This window comes from Bufo gargarizans, chromosome 6 (assembly GCF_014858855.1).
Source record: "Bufo gargarizans isolate SCDJY-AF-19 chromosome 6, ASM1485885v1, whole genome shotgun sequence".
Classification (NCBI taxonomy): Eukaryota; Metazoa; Chordata; class Amphibia; order Anura; family Bufonidae; genus Bufo; species Bufo gargarizans.
The window spans coordinates 253205486-253227900 of record NC_058085.1 but is presented as its reverse complement, the minus strand read 5'-3'; the positions used below and the strand labels follow the sequence as shown (position 1 = coordinate 253227900).

The 22415-nt window shown below is 41.5% G+C and overlaps 1 protein-coding gene across 3 annotated transcripts in view; it reads right to left on the bottom strand.

The window, feature by feature from the left end:
- Positions 1-766: 766 nt before the first annotated feature.
- LOC122941629 (gastrula zinc finger protein XlCGF57.1-like) overlaps positions 767-22415 on the bottom strand; it is a 40488-nt gene continuing 18839 nt past the window's right edge. Inside the window, exons 1-6 of one of the 3 annotated variants that reach the window (XM_044299022.1) lie at positions 7998-8108; positions 7707-7898; positions 7318-7396; positions 5458-5552; positions 4837-4960; positions 767-1839 (exon numbers count right to left, since the gene is read on the bottom strand). In XM_044299022.1, the coding sequence (XP_044154957.1) occupies positions 872-1839; positions 4837-4960; positions 5458-5552; positions 7318-7396; positions 7707-7862 (1422 nt within the window). In that variant the 5' untranslated portion in view covers positions 7863-7898; positions 7998-8108 and the 3' untranslated portion in view covers positions 767-871. Of the gene's footprint in view, positions 1840-4836; positions 4961-5457; positions 5553-7317; positions 7397-7706; positions 7899-7997; positions 8109-22415 lie in introns of those variants that run through there. The other 2 variants (XM_044299021.1, XM_044299020.1) reach the window with 2 other exon arrangements.

Below are 22415 nucleotides of genomic sequence, written 5' to 3'. Positions count from 1 at the left end.
TGGGGGGATGGGTGGAGGGGGTGGGGGGGCTGGTGGTGGTGGGGGGCTGGTAGGGGGGGGCAAGTGGCAGGGGAAGGTCTGGGGTCTGATAGATGGATCAAAAAAAGTTTTGTGTAAAAGTTAAAAGTTTTTTTTTTTTTTTTTTTTTCCTAACTAACTTTTCCCTTCTTTCCCTGCCTAACGATGCCTCTCCCTCACTGACCCTAACCTACCTGGGTGGCGATGGGTGCAGGAGGGTGATGGATGGCGATTAGGGGGACACAGGAGCTGGTGCTGGACGATGCTGCCGGGTGCTCGTGCAGAACAGGAAGAGGAGGGGAGAGAGGAGCGCAGGAAGTTTGAATCTCGCGCCTCTCTCCCCTGCACCAATCAGCACCCTGGACAGCAGTGTTCAGCACCAGGGCCAGCACCGCCTCCTCAAATCCTCGGACTGCGATTGGTGGTGTATAATTACGCCACCGATCGCAGTCTTTTTCCGGTTCATCGGGTCACCGGACACCCGAATGGACCGGAAACGCAGAAAACCGCAGGTCTGAATTGACCTGCGGTTTTCTGCGATCGCCGATACGGGGGGGTCAAATGACCCCCCCCTGCGTTGTTACGGGATGCCGGCTGAATGATTTCAGCCGAAATCCCGTTCCGATTAACCCCCGCGGCGCCGGAATGCCGATTTTAAGTCAGGACGTACCGGTACGCCCTTGGTCCTTAAGGACTCGGGAAATAGGGCGTACCGGTACGCCCTGTGTCCTTAAGGGGTTAAAATAGATTTGGGTGTGTCAGATAGGATCAATACACTATAAAAGTAATAAAATGTTTTTTATAAAGTGACTCAATTTTTTATGTGGAATAATTCCATATATAAGACGTGGTTTCAGATATTACCATGTTTATGATACTTCTGATGGGAAAGAAGGTCAGATTTTCTTGTAAAACATCTCCTACACACAAAACATGAGAATGGCTTCTCCCCTGTATGAATTCTCTGATGCTTTCCAAGATCGGACTTCTGTACAAATCCCTTTCCGCACTCTATACATACAAAGGGCCTCTCTCCAGTGTGAATTCTCTGATGAGTGACGAGAGTTGACTTCTGCGCAAAACACTTTCCACAATCAGGACACGAGAATGGCTTCTCTCCTGTGTGGATTCTCTGATGTTTAAAAAGTTCAGATTTCATTGCAAAGGTGTATCCGCACTCCAAGCATAGGAATGGCTTCTCCCCCTTATGAATTCGTTCATGTCGAACATGTTCCGATTTGTGGGTAAACCGCTTCCCGCAGTGAGAACATAAAAATGGCTTCTCCCCCGTGTGAATTCTCTGATGCTTAATAAGCTCTGCCTTCCTTGCAAAATTTTTACCACACTCTAAACATGGAAACGGCTTCTCTCCTGTGTGAGTTTTCTGGTGTTCAGCAAGATTTGACTTTTGGGTAAAATATTTCCCGCACTCTGTGCATGAAAATGGCTTCTCTCCGGTGTGAATTCTCTTGTGTCGCACAAGTTCAGACTTGTGGGGAAAGTTTTTTCCGCAGTCAGTGCATGAAAATGGAATCTTTTTCATGTGAATTTTTTGATGTCGCAGCAGAAGGGTTTTGGTTTCTAAACGTTTCGAACATTTACAGCATGTATATAGACTGTTCTGCTTTAGACCTGCACTTTCAGTACAAGACTTATCAGGACAGTGTCCCCTGGGACCAGGGAGATCAGACAACAGATGACAGACTGGGGATATATTGGGACACATGGGGGTTTCTCCTGGACAATCTTGTGTTAAATTATAACCTTCTCTTTCACAATGAGGAGACACAGTTAAATGTTCACTTGAGAGGTCCCGCAGACCTAAATAAAAATAAATAAATAAAAATAAATTGAACATGAACAATTAAATCACTCAATTAGTGCTCACTGGCATATGTCCCTCATAGATTGCCATGTTCCTGACATACCGGTATGTCATGGAGACTTTAGACAAGGAAGAGGCAGCAGCTGTCCTCATGTGTTCAACTGAGGGAACATAGCAGTGATATTTGCTTCTGCTTTAACTTTCAGGACAAGAAAAACTTTTCATACCTCCATTTAAATAATTAGATGCCACAGTCAGTAGTAACCACAGCATCTAAAGAACTTGACAAAGGGAGGGGACTGCCAGTTTAGTTATACTTAACCCCCCCCCCCCCCAAAAAAAAACATAACCCAGCAAATAAAATTATATCAACATAAAATAAGCTTAGTCCTGAAGGCCCAAAAATGGTCATACCTTAAGCAGTTAATAAAATGATCTGAATATTTTAAACGTATTACATTAATAAGAAGTGTAACATGAAAATTAAAAGAAACATAAACTTTCAAATTAAAACAGATCAGGCTTTCCAATATGGTTTAAAAAAAGTCCAATATCTCCAGAGTCAAGATTGAAAGCACACTCTCCCAAAGAAATTGTCTCATGAGAGACAACCCCATTCAGAATGTTATCTGCTCTGATCAGTTGATCACTCCTGGTCCAGCTCATGACAAACAGCTCCAGAGCAAGCTGCAGTCACCCAGACCTTTCCCATGAAGCATGCTCTGAAGGGGAACATCGTATTAGGGCGGGTTCGAATTCTCATTATGGAATTCTGTTATAACAGAGTTATAACGGAATAACGGTTCCATTATATATGATGGAAAAAATAGCCTCGTCGACAGGACTATTTTTTTCATCATGTATAAAAGAACAAAACAGAACCATTATTTGTGGCCATATTAGGACGGAGCAAAACGGAATGCCTCTTAAAGGCTTCAGTTTTGCATTCCGATCTAAACTTCCGTTATAGCTTTGTTATAACGGAAGCCTATAACAGAATTCCATAATGCAAATGCGAACTCGCCCTTACATGAGTCAGCCCGACTCTCTGTTCTAACTTATAGAGGGAGTCCCAAATGGAATACCATTCTTTGATCTCCATATGTCCTAATAAGGCACATGGAAAGGGGTTGTCTTCACAGGGCAACCCCTTCAATGAACTAAAAATGCTAAATCCCCCAGGAAAATACAATGGCAAAACAGCCAAAAATGTTGGTGTTTGTTTTTGATTGTATGGTCTTCTATAAACACGTCACTGGATTATAATATCCCCAAATGGCTAGTTTTGTGGGAAATGATATGTGGAGCTTATTGCAGACAACAATTTCCTGAGAATTCTATACAGAGGAAGACATCTTGGTCTCTACTGTAAGGGTCCATTCACACGTCCGTTGTTTCTTTCCTGATCTGTCCCGTTTTTTGCTGAACAGATCTGGACCAGATCTGGACCCATTCATTTTCAATGGGTCCTGGGTCCTGAAAAAAAATCTGACATTGTGCTGTCCGTTTTTTTTCAGGACCCATTGAAAATGAATGGGTCCAGATCTGGTCCAGATCTGTTCAGCAAAAAACGGAACAGATCAGGAAACAAACAACGGACGTGTGAATAGACCCTAATAATGACAACTTCCAAAAGATCTAATGAGCAATGATTCTTATAGGTACAGCCCCAGGAACATGTACAAATTGTCAAATCTAGTAACTGCAATGGAGTGACTACATTTAATGGCAAAATAGAGGCAAGAACTTCTGGACTGAAACTTTGGGCTTGATGCACGATGAAAGCAGTAAGTGCAGATAATGGTCTTCCCTAGGACCACTTCCTCATTCACATTTTTAACACCATGATTTAGGGAATCTGACACCAGCAACCTTCCTATCCAACATATACATAGACACATAGCTGTTGTTCACCTGATTAAAATACTGTATTTCATTTGCTGATCCGAGGCTCCATTCATAATTTGTGAGACTTATTTTTCTAAATGTGTGAATTTAGCCTTTGGTACATTGAGGGCATTACCGTTGCTCTTATTGCACCCAAGCGTCACTAGTTTCTGTGGCCAGCCCCTCCCACGCTGCTTTGATTAAAAAGGCCAGGCAGTGGCAAAGCAGCCAGGGAGGGTCTGACCGCAAAAAGAGTTTGGGTGCAACAAGAGCAATATTGATGCCTTTATTGCATCAAAGGCTTACCGTATTTTTTGCCCAATAAGACGCATTTTTAAAAATGTCTCTGCGTCTTATGGAGTGAATACTAATGAGCTCTTCCATTATGGAAGCACTCATTAGTACCAGAGCTGGTGATGGCTCTGTACTCACGGCTTCCTAGTCCTCAGCTGTCGGCAGTGCTGTGGCTGCGCACAGCGTGAGGGTGCTCTGTGACCTTACGCTGTGGTGTCCAGATCAGGAGAGGTAAGTGTTTTGTTTTTTGTTTTGTGTGTTCTGTGGCTGATGAGAGGCAGGGGGCTGAAATATGGCTATGGGGCTGATATGGGGGTTGAAATATGTCAATGGGGGCCATTATGAGGGCTGGAATATGGCAATGGTGGCTAATATGGGGGCTGATGAGATGCATATGGGGGCTGATGAGGGGCATTTGTGGGCTTATGAGAGGCACGGGGCTCTTATCTGAGGCCTTATTGGGGGTCATTCACATTAGGGTCTGAGCTGAGGTCTTATTGGGGTCTTATTAACATTGGGGGTCTGACCTTAGGTCTAATGAAAAATATTTTTTTCTTATTGTCCTCCTCTAAAAAATAAGGTATTTTGTATATTAAGAAAAAGTATCACAACTCAGGAAAGGATCCATGGATAAACAAAAGAAAAACAGCATTTTGATCAGGAGAACCACAGCTAAGTGTATATGCAAACTGCTGGATAGAGCAGTCACTGGTGATTGATTCCCTTTAAAGTGTAGCATAATGAATTGAAGCAGTGACCGAATGAGGTGTAAAGTGGCTTTGTGTACCATGTATTTAGATCTTAAAACAAACCTGTGCTGAAATCTGGTTCTTCCTCCTTAACTTGTCTATCATTTCTGCTGTATATCTCCTCCTCTTCTTCTTCTTCTTCTTCTTCATCTATAACTTCAACTTTTATATCAATCAGATCTTCACACTAAACAGAGAAGAAAAAGAAAAAATAAGAACATCTTTGGTTTCAAATCTGAAAAAAATCTTCCCTTAAAGGGGTTATCCAAGACTAAATGCTCCCCCATATTCCGGGCCCCTGACAATGAATATACTTACCTGGCTCCCTGAGCCGCTCCTGGTCCCCACACCGCTGCTGCTGCTTCTTCCCATGCATGGATGAAAACATCTGGTGTCGGGGAAGGGGGGCGCGAGCAGCCAATGGCAGGCGGTTACGGGGACGAGGCTCCCTAGTGTCTCCCGCGATGCTAGGGAGATTTGTCCCCGTCCCCCACTGGCTGCTCCCCCTGACACCGGATGTTTTCATCCATGCACTGGGAGAAGCAGCAGCGGCAGTGCGGGGACCAGGAGTTGCTCAGGGAGCCAGGTAAGTATATTCATTGTGAGGGGCCTGGATTATGGGGGGGGGGCATTTTATAGTATTGGATAACCCCTTTAAGATCACACAGTTTAGAATGATTTTACCTGATGATCTTGTGGTACACTGAGATCGTCTGAAGAATCCTGTGAATACAGAGGACTGGGACATCTTTCTGGAGTATTTCTGGTACTGGATCCATCTGTAGAAAACGCACATAATTGAATACATTTGCAGTATTCCAGTGCAGGGGGTATCTGCTAATAGATTATAATGTTATGTTACTTAATGTAATGTACACCCAGCATGGCCTGGTATGGTTGAAAGGGACAGGGTTAACCACCCTGTTCCACCCCTCTCAGGAAAGACAGGAGATAGTCCTACTTCCTGACTAGATAAAGGGAGAGCAGATGAGTTCGTGAGGAGGGAGGAAGCAAGTCCATATGCTCTTTATCCTCAGAGACTAACTAATCACTGTGAAAGTTACTGCATCTGCCACAGCAAGAGAGAGAGAAGGAAATAAAAACTTTAAATGGCCAAGCATAAGAGTCAGCAAGATAACATGTGACTACAGCTATTCAGACTTTGCTGCTTGTGAGGGTCTACAGTTAAAAGGGACTGTCTCACTTCAGCAAATGGCATTTATCATGTACACAAAGTTAATACAAGGCACTTACTGATGTATTGTGATTGTCCATATTACCTCCTCTGCTGGATATATTAATTTTCCATCACATAATACACTGCTTGTTTCCTGGGGTTATGACCACCCTGCAATCTGGTAGTGGTGGTCATGCTTGCACACTATAGGAAAAGGTGCTGGCCTATGCGCACTCCCACAGTCCCAGCCATCAGAGAGAGCCTTTTTCTATAGTGTGCAGGCACGGCCACCACTGCTGGATTACAGGGTGGTTGTATCCCCTGCATACAGGCAGTGTATAATGTGATGGAAAATTAAATCAAGCCAGCAAAGGAGGCAATATGGACAATCACAATACATTGGTAAGTGCCTTGTATTAACTTTGTCTACATGATAAATGCTATTTGCTGAAGGGGGACAACCCCTTTAAGGCACCTATCACACTCAAACATGTCCTCGCCAGACATGCTTTTAAAGACCTGTATCCCGCAGTGGATCCTATAGCCATAATTGCCAGATTACAGCCACCAACCAGAGATTACAGTGAGAGAAATAGCATACCATCCTCCATACCTTCCTATATGGGGAATTAATTTGCACTGTGTACAGTTGAGACTGTGTTTTGCTATAACTGGATGTACAACTCCTATTTTACACTCCGTAAAAAAAAAAAACTTTTAACAAACACAGAGGCTGTGACTCCAAGTGTAACAAGATCTGGGGATCATGGAGCTCATCACCTTTGACGCAATATTCTGTACAAGCCTTTATGACTACCTTAAACACCTTACCTCACTGTATGCTCACTGCTGATACTCAGGGACAATTAATGGATCTCTACATACTGCAATATGTATCTTTCTTGTAATCTGTACCTTACTATGTCACAACTCATGTTGTATATGTTTTATTTGATTTTTTTTTTATAAAGTGAGTTTAAAAAAAAGAAAGAAACTTTTATTCTTCTCTAACGCTGGCCTGCTTTCCTGACTCTTATACCATACACCGGCCATTGCACTCAACACGCCCCAGCCTTGCACCCATCCAAACACCTAACATCACAGACAACCCAAATACTATCAGGTAGGAGCTCCAGAATCAGGGTGTGCCCAGAGGGAGGAAAAGGTGCCCCTTTCTTATGCTGCACTGGCGCTAGGGAGTAACGGTGAGAGGACAGCCACTGTGATAGACTGTGTGATAACAGGAGCCACTACTATTCCCATCCTCCAATCTGGATACTGTATATGTGATGATCATATGACAGGTGTATCTAGGTGATGCACAAAAATGATCCCTTCTTTACCGAAAAATTTAATTCTCTTCTTACCTGGTGATGTGACAGGCTGATGGTCCTCTATCATGACATCCTTGTAGAGATCTTCATGCCTATCTAAATTTTCCCACTCCTGCATGGAGAGATAGATAGTGACATCCTGACACCTTAGAGTAAGGCTAGTTTCACAACTCTGGTGTGATTTCCGGTAGAGAACAGCCTGCTGGAATCCACCGGATTCGGCACTGCAGGATACAAACCGAATGCCCGCCGGACCCATTAATTATAACGGGGTCCGGTGGAGATCCAGCCAGACACAAACCGCTGCATGCTGCAGTTTGTGTCCAGCCGATTCTCTACTTTGTCTGCTGGAATTCACACCTGAGGTGTGAAAGTAACTTAATCTGACACACACAATGACACAGTCATCATCCAACGCTCACCTCTCCAGTCAGCAGCTCAATGATGTCATTAGTTAGTGCTAGGATTTTATATACTTTGCTTTTATCAAGTATCAGTGAGTGAGGTGGAGACTCCATGGTGTGGTTACGCTTCCTGGTCCATCTTCCTGAGACACGGGGATGGCTGCTGGGGGTCATAAACTTATCAGATGTCTTCTTCACTACTGTGTAATCCTGTGTATGGAGAGAGACAATGCTAAATATAATTATCATCCATAAACAGCTGTTTCGGGGTCTTGCCCCTCATCAGTGTGGAGAAGAATTCTGGCTAACCTGGAGCCAAGTCTTGGAGACTACTCAAACAAAACAATAGCTGATCTTAGGGAGACCAACTACAAAGAAACACAGTGGAACCTCATGTAAGAGTCTCAACACAGCAATCCAAAATGCAAAGCTCCCTGGGAAACAGTGATATGCAAAATAGACATGATCTCAGCTCTCTAGTGTCTTTTGACCTGAGGCTCCTGTGTCGAGAAGGAGTGAAGAGGGCAAGCAGGCAGCATGGAGGGACAGGCTGAGAGTCACAGATCTTCCTCTTGTGAGTCTGCCGACTGCAGCACCTAAGTAGTTTTACAGAAAAAGATTCTAAAATAACTTTTTATGAGAAAAAATATATAAAAAAGAAACACTGCATTTGTAACCTGTACTATAAATTGTATACATAATTTATTGGTAAAAACAACAATAATTATTTTGTAAAAGTGTTTATTATTCTCACTTCCTTCTGGGATTCGCGTCCCCACCTATCCCTTGGTTGAACTTGATGGACTTATGTCTTTTTTCAACCATATTAACCATGTAATTATGCAAGCATAAAATAATAAAAACAATATCAATTGTTTTCAAGAAATCTTCAGTACGTCCAGTTGCCTTGATTTATTCCTTACAGATATACCATGACCTTGATAAATGAGAACCTTTACAGACAATATCAATTTAGTATAATCAAAATCATACTGAGCCACAGAATATTTATTTATAGCATATAGTGAACGCCAAAAAAGTAAATCCCAAAAACCAAAAGTATTAGAACACACCTCTCAATCACTGAATTCTGCTGAATAAAGCCCCTAGCCATGCAGTCTGCCTTTACAAATATTTCTGAAAGAATGGGTCGTTCTAAAGAGCTCACTGAATTCAGCGCAGTACTGTAATAGGATGCCAGTGTTGCAACAAGTCAGTTCATGAAATTTCTTCCCTTCTAGATATTCCACAATAAACTGTGAGAGGTATTATTGGAAAGTTGAAGCATTGAGGAACCACAGAAACACTTAACCATGAAATGACAGACCATGTAAAGTTACAGAGCGGGGCCGTATATCAGTGGCCAACGTTATGCTGACTAAATAACTGCAGCGTTCCAAAACTCTTCTGACATTAACATCAGCAGAACAACTGTGCACCAGGAGTTGCATAGCATGGGTTTCCATGGCCGAGCAGCTGCATGTCAGCTAGTCCCACTGCTGGGACCCCCACAGTTCACAAGAACGGTGGCCCCGTTGTAGCCCACCTGAGATGGACTGAGCGGCTGGTTGGAAATGCCCCCTACATGAGGCAACGAGGCAGCAAGCCAGACCCAGTGGCAACGAGGCAGCAAGCCAGGCCCAGAGGCAACGAGGCAGAAAGCCAGGTCCAGAGCATACATCCTCAGATATTTAGATCCCTCGGAGGGTTGGAAATTCAGAGCACCAGGGACCCAACAATACAGGTGGAAACAATACCAGATAAGGGGCTAGTGACTACACACTGCCCAGTGATTAGAAAAAAAAATTAGGGATGAGAGAACTTCTGCTTTCAAGTTCAGCATACAAGGTTCGGGTTTCGGTCCGTGGTAGCGGAATCCATTCCGGAATTCTTAGATAACGCGAACCTTGTGAGTAGAACTTGAAAACACAAGTTCACTCAAACACTATTAAAGATCTTATAAACTCAAAATGACAAAGGCAAACAGGATATACAACTAAACCACCAGCAGGGGAAAATAAAAGGACAAATTACATCTTACTCGATGCGGGTAAAAGATCCCATACGCCAACAGGCAGATACCAAAATTGAGAATCTGCAGCATTAAGATGGGATGGCACACAGGCTTTTGCCATGTATGGTATCTTGTAGGCTGCCAAAGGTTCTCAGCCCTTCCCTAGAGCTGAAAGGCTGGCTATCCCCATTGCCAATTTAACACACTAGCTATGTATCACTAAGATGCCTTCCTAAAAAAAGGAGGCCCTTCTCCTATCCGGGCGTCTGGCCATACAACACACTCATGCTTCAAGCCTGCCAACTGCAACCAACACAAGGTGCTGGATAGAGGCTGCCTGCACAGCAAGCTGGGGGGAATCTGGAAAGCAGCATGGAGAAAAAAAAACTCCTGGAATAGGAACCAAACTTAATGATAGGCTGTTCTATTGAAGAGATTAAGCAATGACTAATCCCCTCAGGAGGGTCCTAGGCAAAATTAACTATTACAACAAGGAAGGTCAAAAGACCAAATAAATCTCACTAGGGATCCTCCCCCTAATAGTATTTAAAATGTAACTTTTATGCCACCATTAATTATGGCATAAAATGTAGTGGGAAGCGGTAAAAAAAATTCAAAATGGGGTGGAAATGAAAAAAAAAATATATTAATGCAATGCCTCCTCCGTTTTACGGGTTTTGTTCCAATGGCGTTTCGTTACGGCAAAACTAACCCATGCCCTTCATTCACTGGGTCAGTACGATTACAACGATACCCACATATGGATACGTTTTTTTTATGTCTAAGTAGTGTAATAAAAAAAAAACATTTTTAAACATTTTTTTTTTTTTAGCACCATATTCTGACCCCCATAACTTTTGCATACTTATGTATACTAAGCTATCTATAGGGGCTAATTTTTTGCCGGACAATCTGTCATTTTTATTGTTACCGTTTTGGAGTGTGTGACTTTTTGATTACATTTTATTTAAAAAAAATTGGGTAAGAGAAGCAATGAAAAAATGGCAAATAGGCCATTTTGACCCTTTTTTCCGTTACGCCATTCGTCGTATTGGAATTTTTAAAAATATTTATATAGTACAGGTGTTTTCAGTCGCAGTGATACCCATGGTGTTTATATTTATTGTTATTTAGGTATTTATTTATTTTATTATACGGAAAGGATGGGTGATTTAAACTTTTATTTATTTATTTTTTGTGTGATGATTTTAAAGCTCATTTAAAGCATTTTTTTTATTTTTCATTGATCGGTGACTTTTAAAATGAGTTTTGGACTGCAAATTGTTCATTTCTTATCCTGGCCTGCCATCTAGTGGCCAAAATAAGAATTGCAGCATGAATGCTGTAACCCTCGTCAGCAAGGCTTAGGCCTCTTTCACACGGGCGTCACAGATTTTGTCTGGATGCAGTTCAGGGAAAATCGTGCGATTTTGCTTGCGACTGCTGTCAGTTTTGTATGCGATTGTGTCGCGTTATTGCCTGTTACTGCAAACACATATAAATACCCCCAGCATGCCTTGGTTTTTTGGACAGCTCCATTTGTTTGGGGAGTTTTGTTCGTTTGACGTGTGTGTGTTTGGCGATTGGATTTCCCTTTGCAGGATGTCCACTGACCATGTCTTCTTGCACTGGCTGGTCTACTGCCATTTTGGAGAGCAGCCAGAAATGATTGAGGAGGAACCGCGGAGGAAGCGTATGTGGGTGCAGCCTATCATGTCGCAGTGGGCCAGCAAAGGTCTCTTTGTTGGCTTGTACGCTGAGCTCCGTGCGCACCCTCGGAAGTTCTTCAATTATTGCCGCATGTCGGTGGCTACCTTTGATCGGCTGTTGGGGGAGTTGAGGCCTGCCTTGAATTTCCAGGACACAAATATGCGGTGGAGTGTGTCACCTGAAGAACATCTTATTATTACTTTAAGGCAAGACTATATAATATCAGACATAGCTGTTTGGTCTATGGCCTGTGTCTTCAGAACTTTACCTGTTCTATGTATAAGTACTTAATAGTAGTAAACATGTATTGTATATTGTTCTTTTTTATTCATAAACTGTGTGTGCTTTTGGCGCTGCCACTTTGTATAAAGTCACTTGGTGTACTTACAAGTAATTGATTAGTCACACCCGATTCCTGTTCCGCGGGGGTTAATTATTCAAATCCTGGCTGTAATGATGAGGATACCGTCACCTGTGTGTATCTGGTAATGGTCTGGGGAAGTTGATTTAGCTGAATGCTCTTACTTTCTTTAAAGGGAATCTGTCACCTGGTTTGAGCATATTAAGGTGTTACTACTGCCATGTACAGTAAAATACCATATTTCTTGCTGTAGTCTTCATTTATTGTTTCCTGGTTTCATTAGCGATAAAATCAATTTTTTTTCTGTTATGCAAATGAGTGTCCACGGTGCCCAGAGGGGCGTTATCATCCTTCTCTGGAGCCCAGTAACTCTCCCCTACGGTGCCCAGCCCACCTTCCTTTAGAGCCCAAGCACGCCTCTTCCAGCAGAAGTAACTGCCCACACCCGAACTCTTTGCCGCCGCCCCCCTCCGCTATGTCATTAATTGGATGTAACTACGCTCACAGATTCCTTGCGTCCGCTCTGTGACAAGTCTACAGTCCGCCATCAGGAAGAGACACTTTAACACTTGGACGATCTGGATCTGCTGGACTGAAAGCGAGGGAGTTATTTTCTGTCCCCTATCGGTTCATTCCCTTTTCAGCAGTAGTCCTCAACTCATGGAAGTTTGTGTGTGCCAGTATATTTGGCTAACCTGGATGGTTATTTTTTTTGTTAGTTTTTACATATTTTTGTTAGGGACTCGCAAGATAATGAGGACCCTTGACGTGGGTTGCGAGCTTACATATTTTGCTTACATATAATGTTTTAAACACAGTATGTGAAATATGTACTAATATCTCATTCATTACAAGTGTAAAAATGTATCCTCAAATCTATGCCTGTTTTCACATCATCATTAATAAAGTTTTAGTTGGCCTCATTCTCACATAATTAAAAAAAATCATTGAATGTGTCATGGCGTTTACATTTCAACTGTAATGTTTTGGCTATCGTGTGCTTAAAGGACATTATCTTATTTCTAACATGTAATGTATATATGTCTAATAAAAGATATATGTCTAATATTATTTTAAAAAGCAGTTTGTATTGTGGGCATATTGGTTAAAAGCACACTAATATTATTAAGGTGTCTAAGTGATAGATGGTCAAAGTGCAAATATTCATAGGATTTGGGTCATACAGTCCTGATCAAAAGTTTAAGACCACTTGATAAATGGCAAAAAATCCTATTTAGCATGGCTGGATTTTAACAAGGTTCCAAGTAGAGCTTCAACATGCAACAAGAAGAAATGGGAGTGAGACAAAACATTTTTTGAGCATTCAATTTAATGAAAACAATGAATACGGTAAACTGAAACAGGCTGTTTTTCAGCTGATCAAAAGTTTAGGACCGCACCTCCAAAAAAAAAAAAAAAAAAAAACTAAACCCCCCCAAAACAGAAATTCTACTTCCAAACATTAACTCAGTAATGAGTAGCTCCGCCGTTATTGTTTACCACTTCAAAAATTAGTTTCGGCATGCTAGATGCAAGCGTTTCCATGAGGTGAGTGGGAACATTTCTCCCAAGTGGTGAAGACGGCCGCACGAAGGCCATCTACTGTCTGGAACTGTTGTTCATTTTTGTAAACTTCCCTTGCCATCCATCCCCAAAGGTTCTCAATTGGATCAGGGGAACACGCAGGATGGGCCAAAAGAGTGATGTTATTCTCCTGGAAGAAGTCCTTGTCCTGCGGGCATTGTGTACTGTAGCGTTGTCCTGTTGAAAAACCCAGTCGTTACCACACAGACGAGGGCCCTCAGTCATGAGGAATGCTCTCTGCAACATCTGGACATAGCCAGCGGCCGCTTGACGCCCCTGCACTTCCTGAAGCTCCATTGTTCCACTGAAGGAAAAAGCACCCCATACTATTTTGGCGCCCCCTCCACTGTGGCGCGTAGAAAACATCTCAGGTGGGATCTGCAAGTCATGCCAGTAACGTTGGAAAACATCAGGACCATCAAGGTTACATTTTTTCTCATCAGAGAATAAAACTTTCTTCCACCTTTGAATGTCCCATGTTTGGTGCTCTCTTGCAAAGTCCAAACAAGCAGTTCTGTGGCGTTCAAGGAGACGTTTTTTGTATCTTGAAGCCCTTCAGTCTCAGATGCCGTCTGATGGTTATGGAGCTGCAGTCAGCACCAGTAAGGGCCTTTGGATGCAGGTGGAGGCCTGGCTTTTGCCGTGCTGGCTCCTGTCACACTCTCCATCTGTACGGCCCCAGAGGTAGTGTCTTCTTCACAGGCGCTTGATAGGTGTGAAGCCGATTCTTCCCCTTCCTCCTCTAGGTTGTCCTCCGTTCTTAAAAAAAATTTAACAAAAGATTTATTTTACTATATTAACACTATTTAGGATTTTAAAGATTACAGTCACCTATTACTATTATCAGCAAACTACTTTTATCACATAGTACGACATTAACCACTTCCCAACAGCCCATAGGATATAAACGTCCTTGGGCGGCTGGTTAATCTCTGAATGGACGTTCTGGAACATCCATTCAGAGATCGCAGCTGCACCCTACTCGTGCAGCTGCAGATCGGGTTGACAGATCCCAGGTGTCCCTGCCTTCTAGATCGCTGTATACTGTACAAAGCGCTCACCAAGTGCTGTGTATACAGTGCAGGAAGCCAGAGCCGGGTGAGTGCAGGAGCTGTCGGGTCTTTCACAGACATCGATCAGCCCTGCTCTCAGGCTGTACAGTGCAGTATGGGGGGGTGTATTTCCCCTATAACTGGGGCTACTATGTCAGCCGCAGTTACAGGAGAAATCAATAGTGGAAAAATAAAATAAAAGTGAAGTTAAATGTCCCCCAGAGGTCTTGTATGACCTTATGGGGGACTAAAAGTGTAAAATAAAAATAAAGAAAAGTGTTAAATAAAAAAAGGTTTCACATGTAAAAAAAAAATCCCTAATTTAAAAATATTTTAAAAAATAATAAAAAAATAGACATATTTGGTATTGCCGCATCCGTGACGGTCGGCTCTATAAATATATCACATGATCCACCCAGTCCGATAAACACCATAAAAAAATATATAGAAACTGTCAAAAAAAAGCCATTTTTGTCACCTTACATCACACAAAGTGCAACGCCAAGTGATCAAAAAGGTGTATGTGCCACAAAATGGTACCAATAAAACCATCACCTCATCCCTCAAAAAATTAGCCTCTACATAAGAAAATCGCTAAAAAACAAAAAAAAAAAAACAAACACACTGTAGCTCTCAGAACATGGACACATTAAAACTTTTTTTTTGTTTAAAAAATGCTACTATTGTGTATACATATTAGGTATAGCCACGTCCGTAACGATCTGCTCTATAAAAATGTCACATGACCTAACCCCTCAGGTGAACACTGTAACAATAAATAAATAAAAACTGTGCTAAAACAACCAATTTGCCCCATAAAGTGTTATAATAAATTATCAAAAAAACTCATATGTATCCAAAAATATTACCAATAAAACTGGCACCTTATTCCCTAGTTCCCAAAATGGCGTCACTTTTTGGGAGTTTCTACTGTAAGGGTGCATCGGGGGGGGGGGGGGTTTAAATGGGACATGGCCTCTAAAAACCAGTTCAGCAAAATCTGCCTTCCAAAAACCATGCGGCACGCCTTTTCTTCTTGCAAAGGTAACGTACACTACACACAGGGGGGGAAGATAGTGACCACTGCGCTCCACCCTCACCCCTGGCCCTGCTTCTTGCCTTGCAAGTCCTAATGACAGGGGACAACTAGACGGCAGTCCCTAACTTAGGATACGTGCTGGGAAGACAGACAAGACAAATAATGGAACGTGAACAGATCGGGTCAATACCTAGAGAGCTACACAGTACTAAGGAATGAGCAGAGAATAGTCAGGAAAAGCCAAGGTCAAATACCAGGAGAGAAACGAAGTACAACAGGAGTCCGCAAAGAATCGTCAGGTGGAAGCCGGGGTCAGGATATCAGGAGAGATGCGCAGTACAGGAGGAGCAGGCAGAGAATCGTCAGGGAACACAGGATCAGGTAAGTATGCAGGAACAAAACAATCACCAGATACCTAAAATTAACAGGCAACCTGTGGCCAGCAGGCTGCCTGTATTTATAGTGGGGAGTGAGGGTCATGTTACGTGGCCGACCAGTTGAGCACCGAATGATCAGCTCGGCGCTCAAGGCAGACCTAGGAGCAGGGAGGACCTCCCAGCTAGCAAAGCCGCCCTGGGATCCTCGCTCCCGAAGCTAAGCAGCAGGTCTGCGGCTGATGGGAGACCGAGTGCGCCTTCGGCACCCCGTTACACTTCTGCTCCCTGCCGTGCGCCCTTACATCAGTTTACGACCACGTGGGGGGTGTTTCTGTAAACCTCAGAATCAGGGAAATAAATATTGAGTTTTGTTTGGCTGTTAACCCTCGATGTGCGAAAGAAATAAAATGGATCAAAATGGAAAATCTGCCAAAAAATTTAAATTTTAAAATTTGATCTACATTTTCCTTTTTCTTGTGGAACGCCTAAATGGTTAACAAAGTTTGTAAAATCAGTTTTAAGTAACTTGAGGGGTGTAGTTTCTACATTGGGGTCATTTATAGGGGTACCCACTATGTAAGCCCCACAAAGTGACTTCAGACCTAAACTGGTCCTTAAAAAGTGGGTTTTGACAATTTTCTTAAAAATTGTAAGAATTGCTTCTAAAATTCTAAGCCTTCTAATGTCCTAAAAAAATAAAGTGACATTTTTAAAATGATTCCAACATAAAGTATATATAGGGATGTTTCTTTGGGGGCCCAGAACCACTTCGCCCATGCTGCTTCATTTCCTTCCTGAATTGGTTCCTGCAGCTCCGCCAACGATTCTTTACCTCGTCAACTTGTAATAAAAAGACAAGAAGGAAAAATGTTGCCAAATATACAATTAAAGTATGACATGCCCTATGTTAGGGAGGACAGCAAGGATCAAACATGTATACATTGGCTACTTACCCAAATTCTGCTGACTTTTCCCTTTGCTTTTCTCCCAGATGGTAGAAAATAGCTCCTGGGTTATCTCCACCCAGGCGGCATCTTTCTTATACCAGTCCTGGTAATCCCCAGAACGCAGATCCCAAAGGCAGGGCCTCTCCTGGAAGAGGACAATGAGCCTCTCCACATCCTTTGCCCGTGGTGTCTTTGGCATTTTCCAATTTTTTCGCTCTGCAAGGGCTGCAAAATGGTGCAGCAAACTCCTGGCTCATGTGCTGCTTCAAGCCAGATGCATAGAAACTCCTACTTCTTGTCCGATATCCCTTGAGTGTTGCTAAGTTATTTGTGTGAAAAACGCAACGCAACCGCATTCACTTCTATGGGGCCTGCGTTGCGTGAAAAACGCAGAATATAGAACATGCTGCGATTTTCACGCAATGCAGAAGTGCTGCGTGAAAAACACTGCTTATGTACACAGCCCCATTAAAATGAATGGGTCCGGATTCAGTGCGGGTGCTATTCATTGCACCCACCCGGAAAACTCGCCCGTGTGAAAGAGGCCTTACAGTGTTCAGTGCAACTTGAGCTTCTGGGTTTTTGCGCATTTGGATGCCGTGATCTCACGGTAATTAGCCGCAGGTCTCTGCTGTATGAAACAGCAGAGACCTGCCTGCCATGGCACCCGCTGCACGTGCGATCAGGCGCCATGTTTAAAGTCTCAACTGTTGCACAGTTCCTCCGAACCCGGAGGTACTGGCCAATAGAGATGTCACTCTTGACTGGGTTAGGGTGCCAGCTTTGTCAATGTAAGATGTTGTTCATAGATGTCGGTTTACGATAAATATCAGTTATGATGCGGCCCCAGGACCGTTAATGATCTTCAGGTCCAAAACACAAATCATATCAGGATGTATCTCATAAGTAAAATCATTTACACACACACACACACACACACAATATATATATATATATAAAATGGATAAACAGGGCACTCACGGATAGCCGAGACCAAGTATTAGAAGCAATTATTAGCTTTTATTACTACAACAAATAAAGTCGATAAAACAATGTAGCACAATGTGGCACAATAATAATAGATAAAACAATGTATCACAAAAAACAGTATCGTAGGTGAGCTGTAGATAGGATATATTGTAGTCTATTGACCAGCTGAAAAATGTTCAATGATGCAATCTAATATATCTCCAGTCCAATGACGTTGCATCCGAAAATGCTATCAATGAATCATTGACTGCAGTGTTTCAATTGAGAATGGCGGCGTCACGCCGAAGCAGTAAGGTAGCGGCGTCCCGCTCCTGAATAGCTTGCAAAGAAAGATAATCCGTTACCTTTACATCGACCTGTAGTTCGTCCGGAAATGTCACTTTAAGCCTTCAGATGTTTTGTTCCCAGAATATGCCTTTTGTTGTATTTTAGCACTATTCCATCAGGATATTGAATTCGGCTCGTTTTTTTCCGTTACGGTCGGTTAGTTGGTAACTCCAATATTTCAGTACAGCAATGGGGTGTAGCACCAGACGCGTTTCGGGGTCCAAACCCCTTCCTCAGTGGCATGCTTCACCCCATTACACACCCCTCTTTTATACTGAATGTTCTTTTCTTTGATTAGTCCCAATTGGATCGTAACTTCCTGTTTGTCGATCATACTCAGGTGATCCGTGAGTGCCCTGTTTATCCATTTTATATTATTTGCTGTATTGAGAGAGTGGTCTCAATTTACAGGAGCACCTGGTGTGGTTTCAGTGCCCTAGTGCGACATTTATATATTTATTGAGCTTTATATTGTCCACTCATTATGTCTGCACAGGACACGGTAAACACCATGGATATCTGGGACCATGTAGAAACCAAAAGATTGAAGGTTGAAAATTTTGTGTTTAACAATGAAGAGGTTAATGTAGAAAATGATAGAATGATGAGAAACACATTCAGGGAGTTGGAGAATTTACTGGTGAAGCAGCTAAGACAGAGATGGGAGATTAAGACACTGTGCAGGTTTGTGGATTGTGGTAAAACTCCAAAGGGTTTAACATTGACTAAATCCCCTGCACAGGATCTACATAGTCCCACATTTAACACCGAATGGGACCAGCTGCTCCATCAGTATTCCCTTTCCTTGGTAGAGTTAATTCTGAAAAGAAGGAAAGAAATATTGAGCGAGGTGACGGATAAGATTAATGAGATGAAAACTAATATGGGAAAATTGCCAAGAAATGATGAATTCAACTATTGGCAATCTAAACTTTGTAATAATCTCGATAAAGTAGAGCAAGATATAATGGAAAAGAAAATTAAGAAATTACATTTTATACCTAAAATTGGGCAGAACCAAATTACCAATACAGGTAACTCTATTATAAACACTGAAACAATAGGAATCCTAACAGAGGAAACACAAAATGTGACGGACAGAGAAAGATCCCATAACACTGTTAAATACACAATACCAACACAGAACCGTTTTGAGGCACTTGAAGACAGGCAGGTTTTTTTAGACAGGACCCCACCACATCACAGGACACGGTTAAGACATATACCACCACAGGAGGAAGCTCATACACACAATATCACTCATCAGGGGGATCATCAATACAATTTGAGGAACAGGCCCCAAACAATGTACACTCCATATCACCAACAAGTAGACAAATCACAAAGACACTATGTCCCTTATCAAGAGCACTACACTGCACAACCAAAATCACCATCAGGAACACCATTACCCAAAAAGGATAAAATCATACGAGGGAGACAGACACAAATACGTAGAGGAGGCAGGAAGAAAAAGGGGACAACGCAGATGAGTTTAGATCTAATAGAAAATGATTCTATTATCAATCTGAGTTCCATAACCCTTACAGATCCCCAAAAACAATTATTAAATAAGGGCCTTAAATTTGCCCCCACAATTGCCCTAAATAAATTTGACACCTTTATAGGGGTGGAAAAATTTATAAGACGTTTGTGCCTCAAAAAATACTTCCTTAAAAATCCAACTACTAGAGAAATTGACAGAAATGACCAATATATACATACAACATGTAAAAATAGATCTAAAAAATATCCCAAAAATGAAATTAGCCATGAAATGGCAAGTTTCAAAAAATGTGTAGAAAGTGATATACGGAAAATCAAAAATATCACTAAATATAAATGGAAAAATTTGTCCAATGATGAAATAAAAGCTCTTAAGACTCTGCAGAAAGATAATAGTATAGTGATACGACCAGCAGATAAAGGAGGATCCATTGTGATCCAGGACATTTCCAAATATAACATGGAATGTCTAAGACAGCTGCAAGACACTAATACCTATCGCAAATTACCTAGTGACCCCACTAACCATTTTTACACAGAACTGGTGGCTTTTTGTGACAGAGGCCACAAGAAAGGTATTTTAACGGATGAGGAGCACAAATTTTTATTGAATAAAACCCCGCGAATACCCATGTTCTACTGCGTACCAAAAGTACACAAAGATCAAGAAAATCCCCCAGGCAGGCCTATAGTGTCAGGCATTGGATCCCTTACGTCAAATCTATCACAGTATATAGACCAAATGTTACAACCTAGGGTCCAAAAAACTGAGTCATATACAAAGGACACTACACAAATTATTCAAATAGTGGAGAAATTAAAATTTAAGGACACCTGGATCATGGGATCTCTAGATGTACAATCCCTATATACAGTAATAGATCATGATAAGGGTAAACAGGCAGTAAGATCCCAACTAACACTAGAGGGTAGATTGGAAATTGAACAAATTGATTTTATTATTGAGGGAATAGACTTCATTTTAAATCATAATTATTTTAATTTTGAGGGGATTTTTTACTTACAAACACAGGGTACTGCCATGGGCACCAGGTTCGCCCCCAGCTACGCCAATTTATTTATGGCGGAATGGGAAAGATTGGTCATACGGCCCAGGCTGGGGACGGACCTGGTGCTCTGGCAACGTTATATAGACGACATTTTATTTATATGGCAAAGTGGAGATGAGAGCCTACAAACTTTTTTAAAGGACATTAACTCTAACGATATTAACCTTAAATTTACAGGAGTGACAAGTCAGGAGAAGATAGAATTTTTAGATTTGCACATTAATATAGTAAATCAAGATGTTATTTGCAGCACTTTCATTAAACCTACTGCCAAGAATAGCTATATTCTTTTTAATAGTTGTCACCTCCCTAGTTGGCTATTAAACATCCCACAAGGACAATTCCGAAGAATAAAAAGAAACTGTACATTGGAAACACAATATATGTTGGAGGCCAATAAAATGAGGGAAAGTTTTTTGGAGAAAAATTACCCTATAGAAATCCTGGACAAAGCACTTCAGCAAGTAAAAACCATGGATCGAAAGTCCTTTTTTGAGGATAAAATACATAATTCAATATCTCCCCAAGAATCGTTACAGTTAATCTTACCCTTTAGCGATGATTATAAAAGAATACGCCAAATTATAATCAAACACTGGCATTTATTACAAAAGGACAAAACCATAGGCACTGCCATACCAGTAAATCCACGAATTATTTTTACGAAGGCACCCAATTTAGGCCTAAAAGTGGCACCCACTGTGAAAAAACAAATAAACAGGGAATCTACCATTTCAGGTTGGATAGGCCTAAAAGGTTTTTTCAGGTGTGGTAGTTGTAAAAACTGTAAAGTTACATCCTTCCAGAAAAAGACTAGTGAATTGGTATCTACCCACAACAACTATTGCCATTCAATAAAGGATTGCCTAACCTGTAACTCAGACAATGTAATTTACGCCATAGAATGCCCGTGTAAACGACTATATATAGGCAGAACTAAAAGGGTTCTAAAAAAGCGTATTTCGGAACACATAAACAATATACGGAAGGGAGTTGAAAACCATTCACTATCTTACCACTTTAAAATTACACACAATCAGGACCCTTCAGGTCTAAAATTTTTTGCCATTGATAAAGTGGAGAAAGAATGGAGAGGAGGCAACCACATAGAAAAAATGTCTAGATTAGAAACTAAAAGAATTTTTGAACTTGATACCCTGATGCCCAGGGGGCTCAATGCAGAATTTGAGCTCTTTGGGTTCCTATGAGAAAGTGGTGGTCACCGATGTTTCGACGACTAACCGACTGTTTCTACTCACAGTCGGTTTCTCCTCTAGACATGGGTGCCCACCACAACACATCCCTCATTTTAACATTTTAATAATGTATATTTTATACATTTTAGATATTGGTGAAGTCTTTTTACTTTATTTTATTTGCAATATCATATTTGTGCTCATAATATGTTTTAACTAAAGTTTGATTTATATATGGTTATATAAGCGACACTATGTAATATATAGATGTGGTATGTAATAAACAACTACTGGGTTACAAAGTATCCCCTAAAAAGTGGAATTTTTCATTTTTATAAATATTGTGATGTTGTACATGAGTAAGACGCTTTTGGTTGATCTAGTTCTGCTCTTATCCACTTAAAAAAAAAAAAAAAAAAGGTGTAGATGCGTTTTTTATTCCATAGTATGCAGCAGTTGTAGATATACAATTGGATGAAATTGCAGAACTATATCAAACTGCTAAAGCCGCTAAAGAAGACTTTTTCTTGGTGCCTTACAATTTTGACAATTCT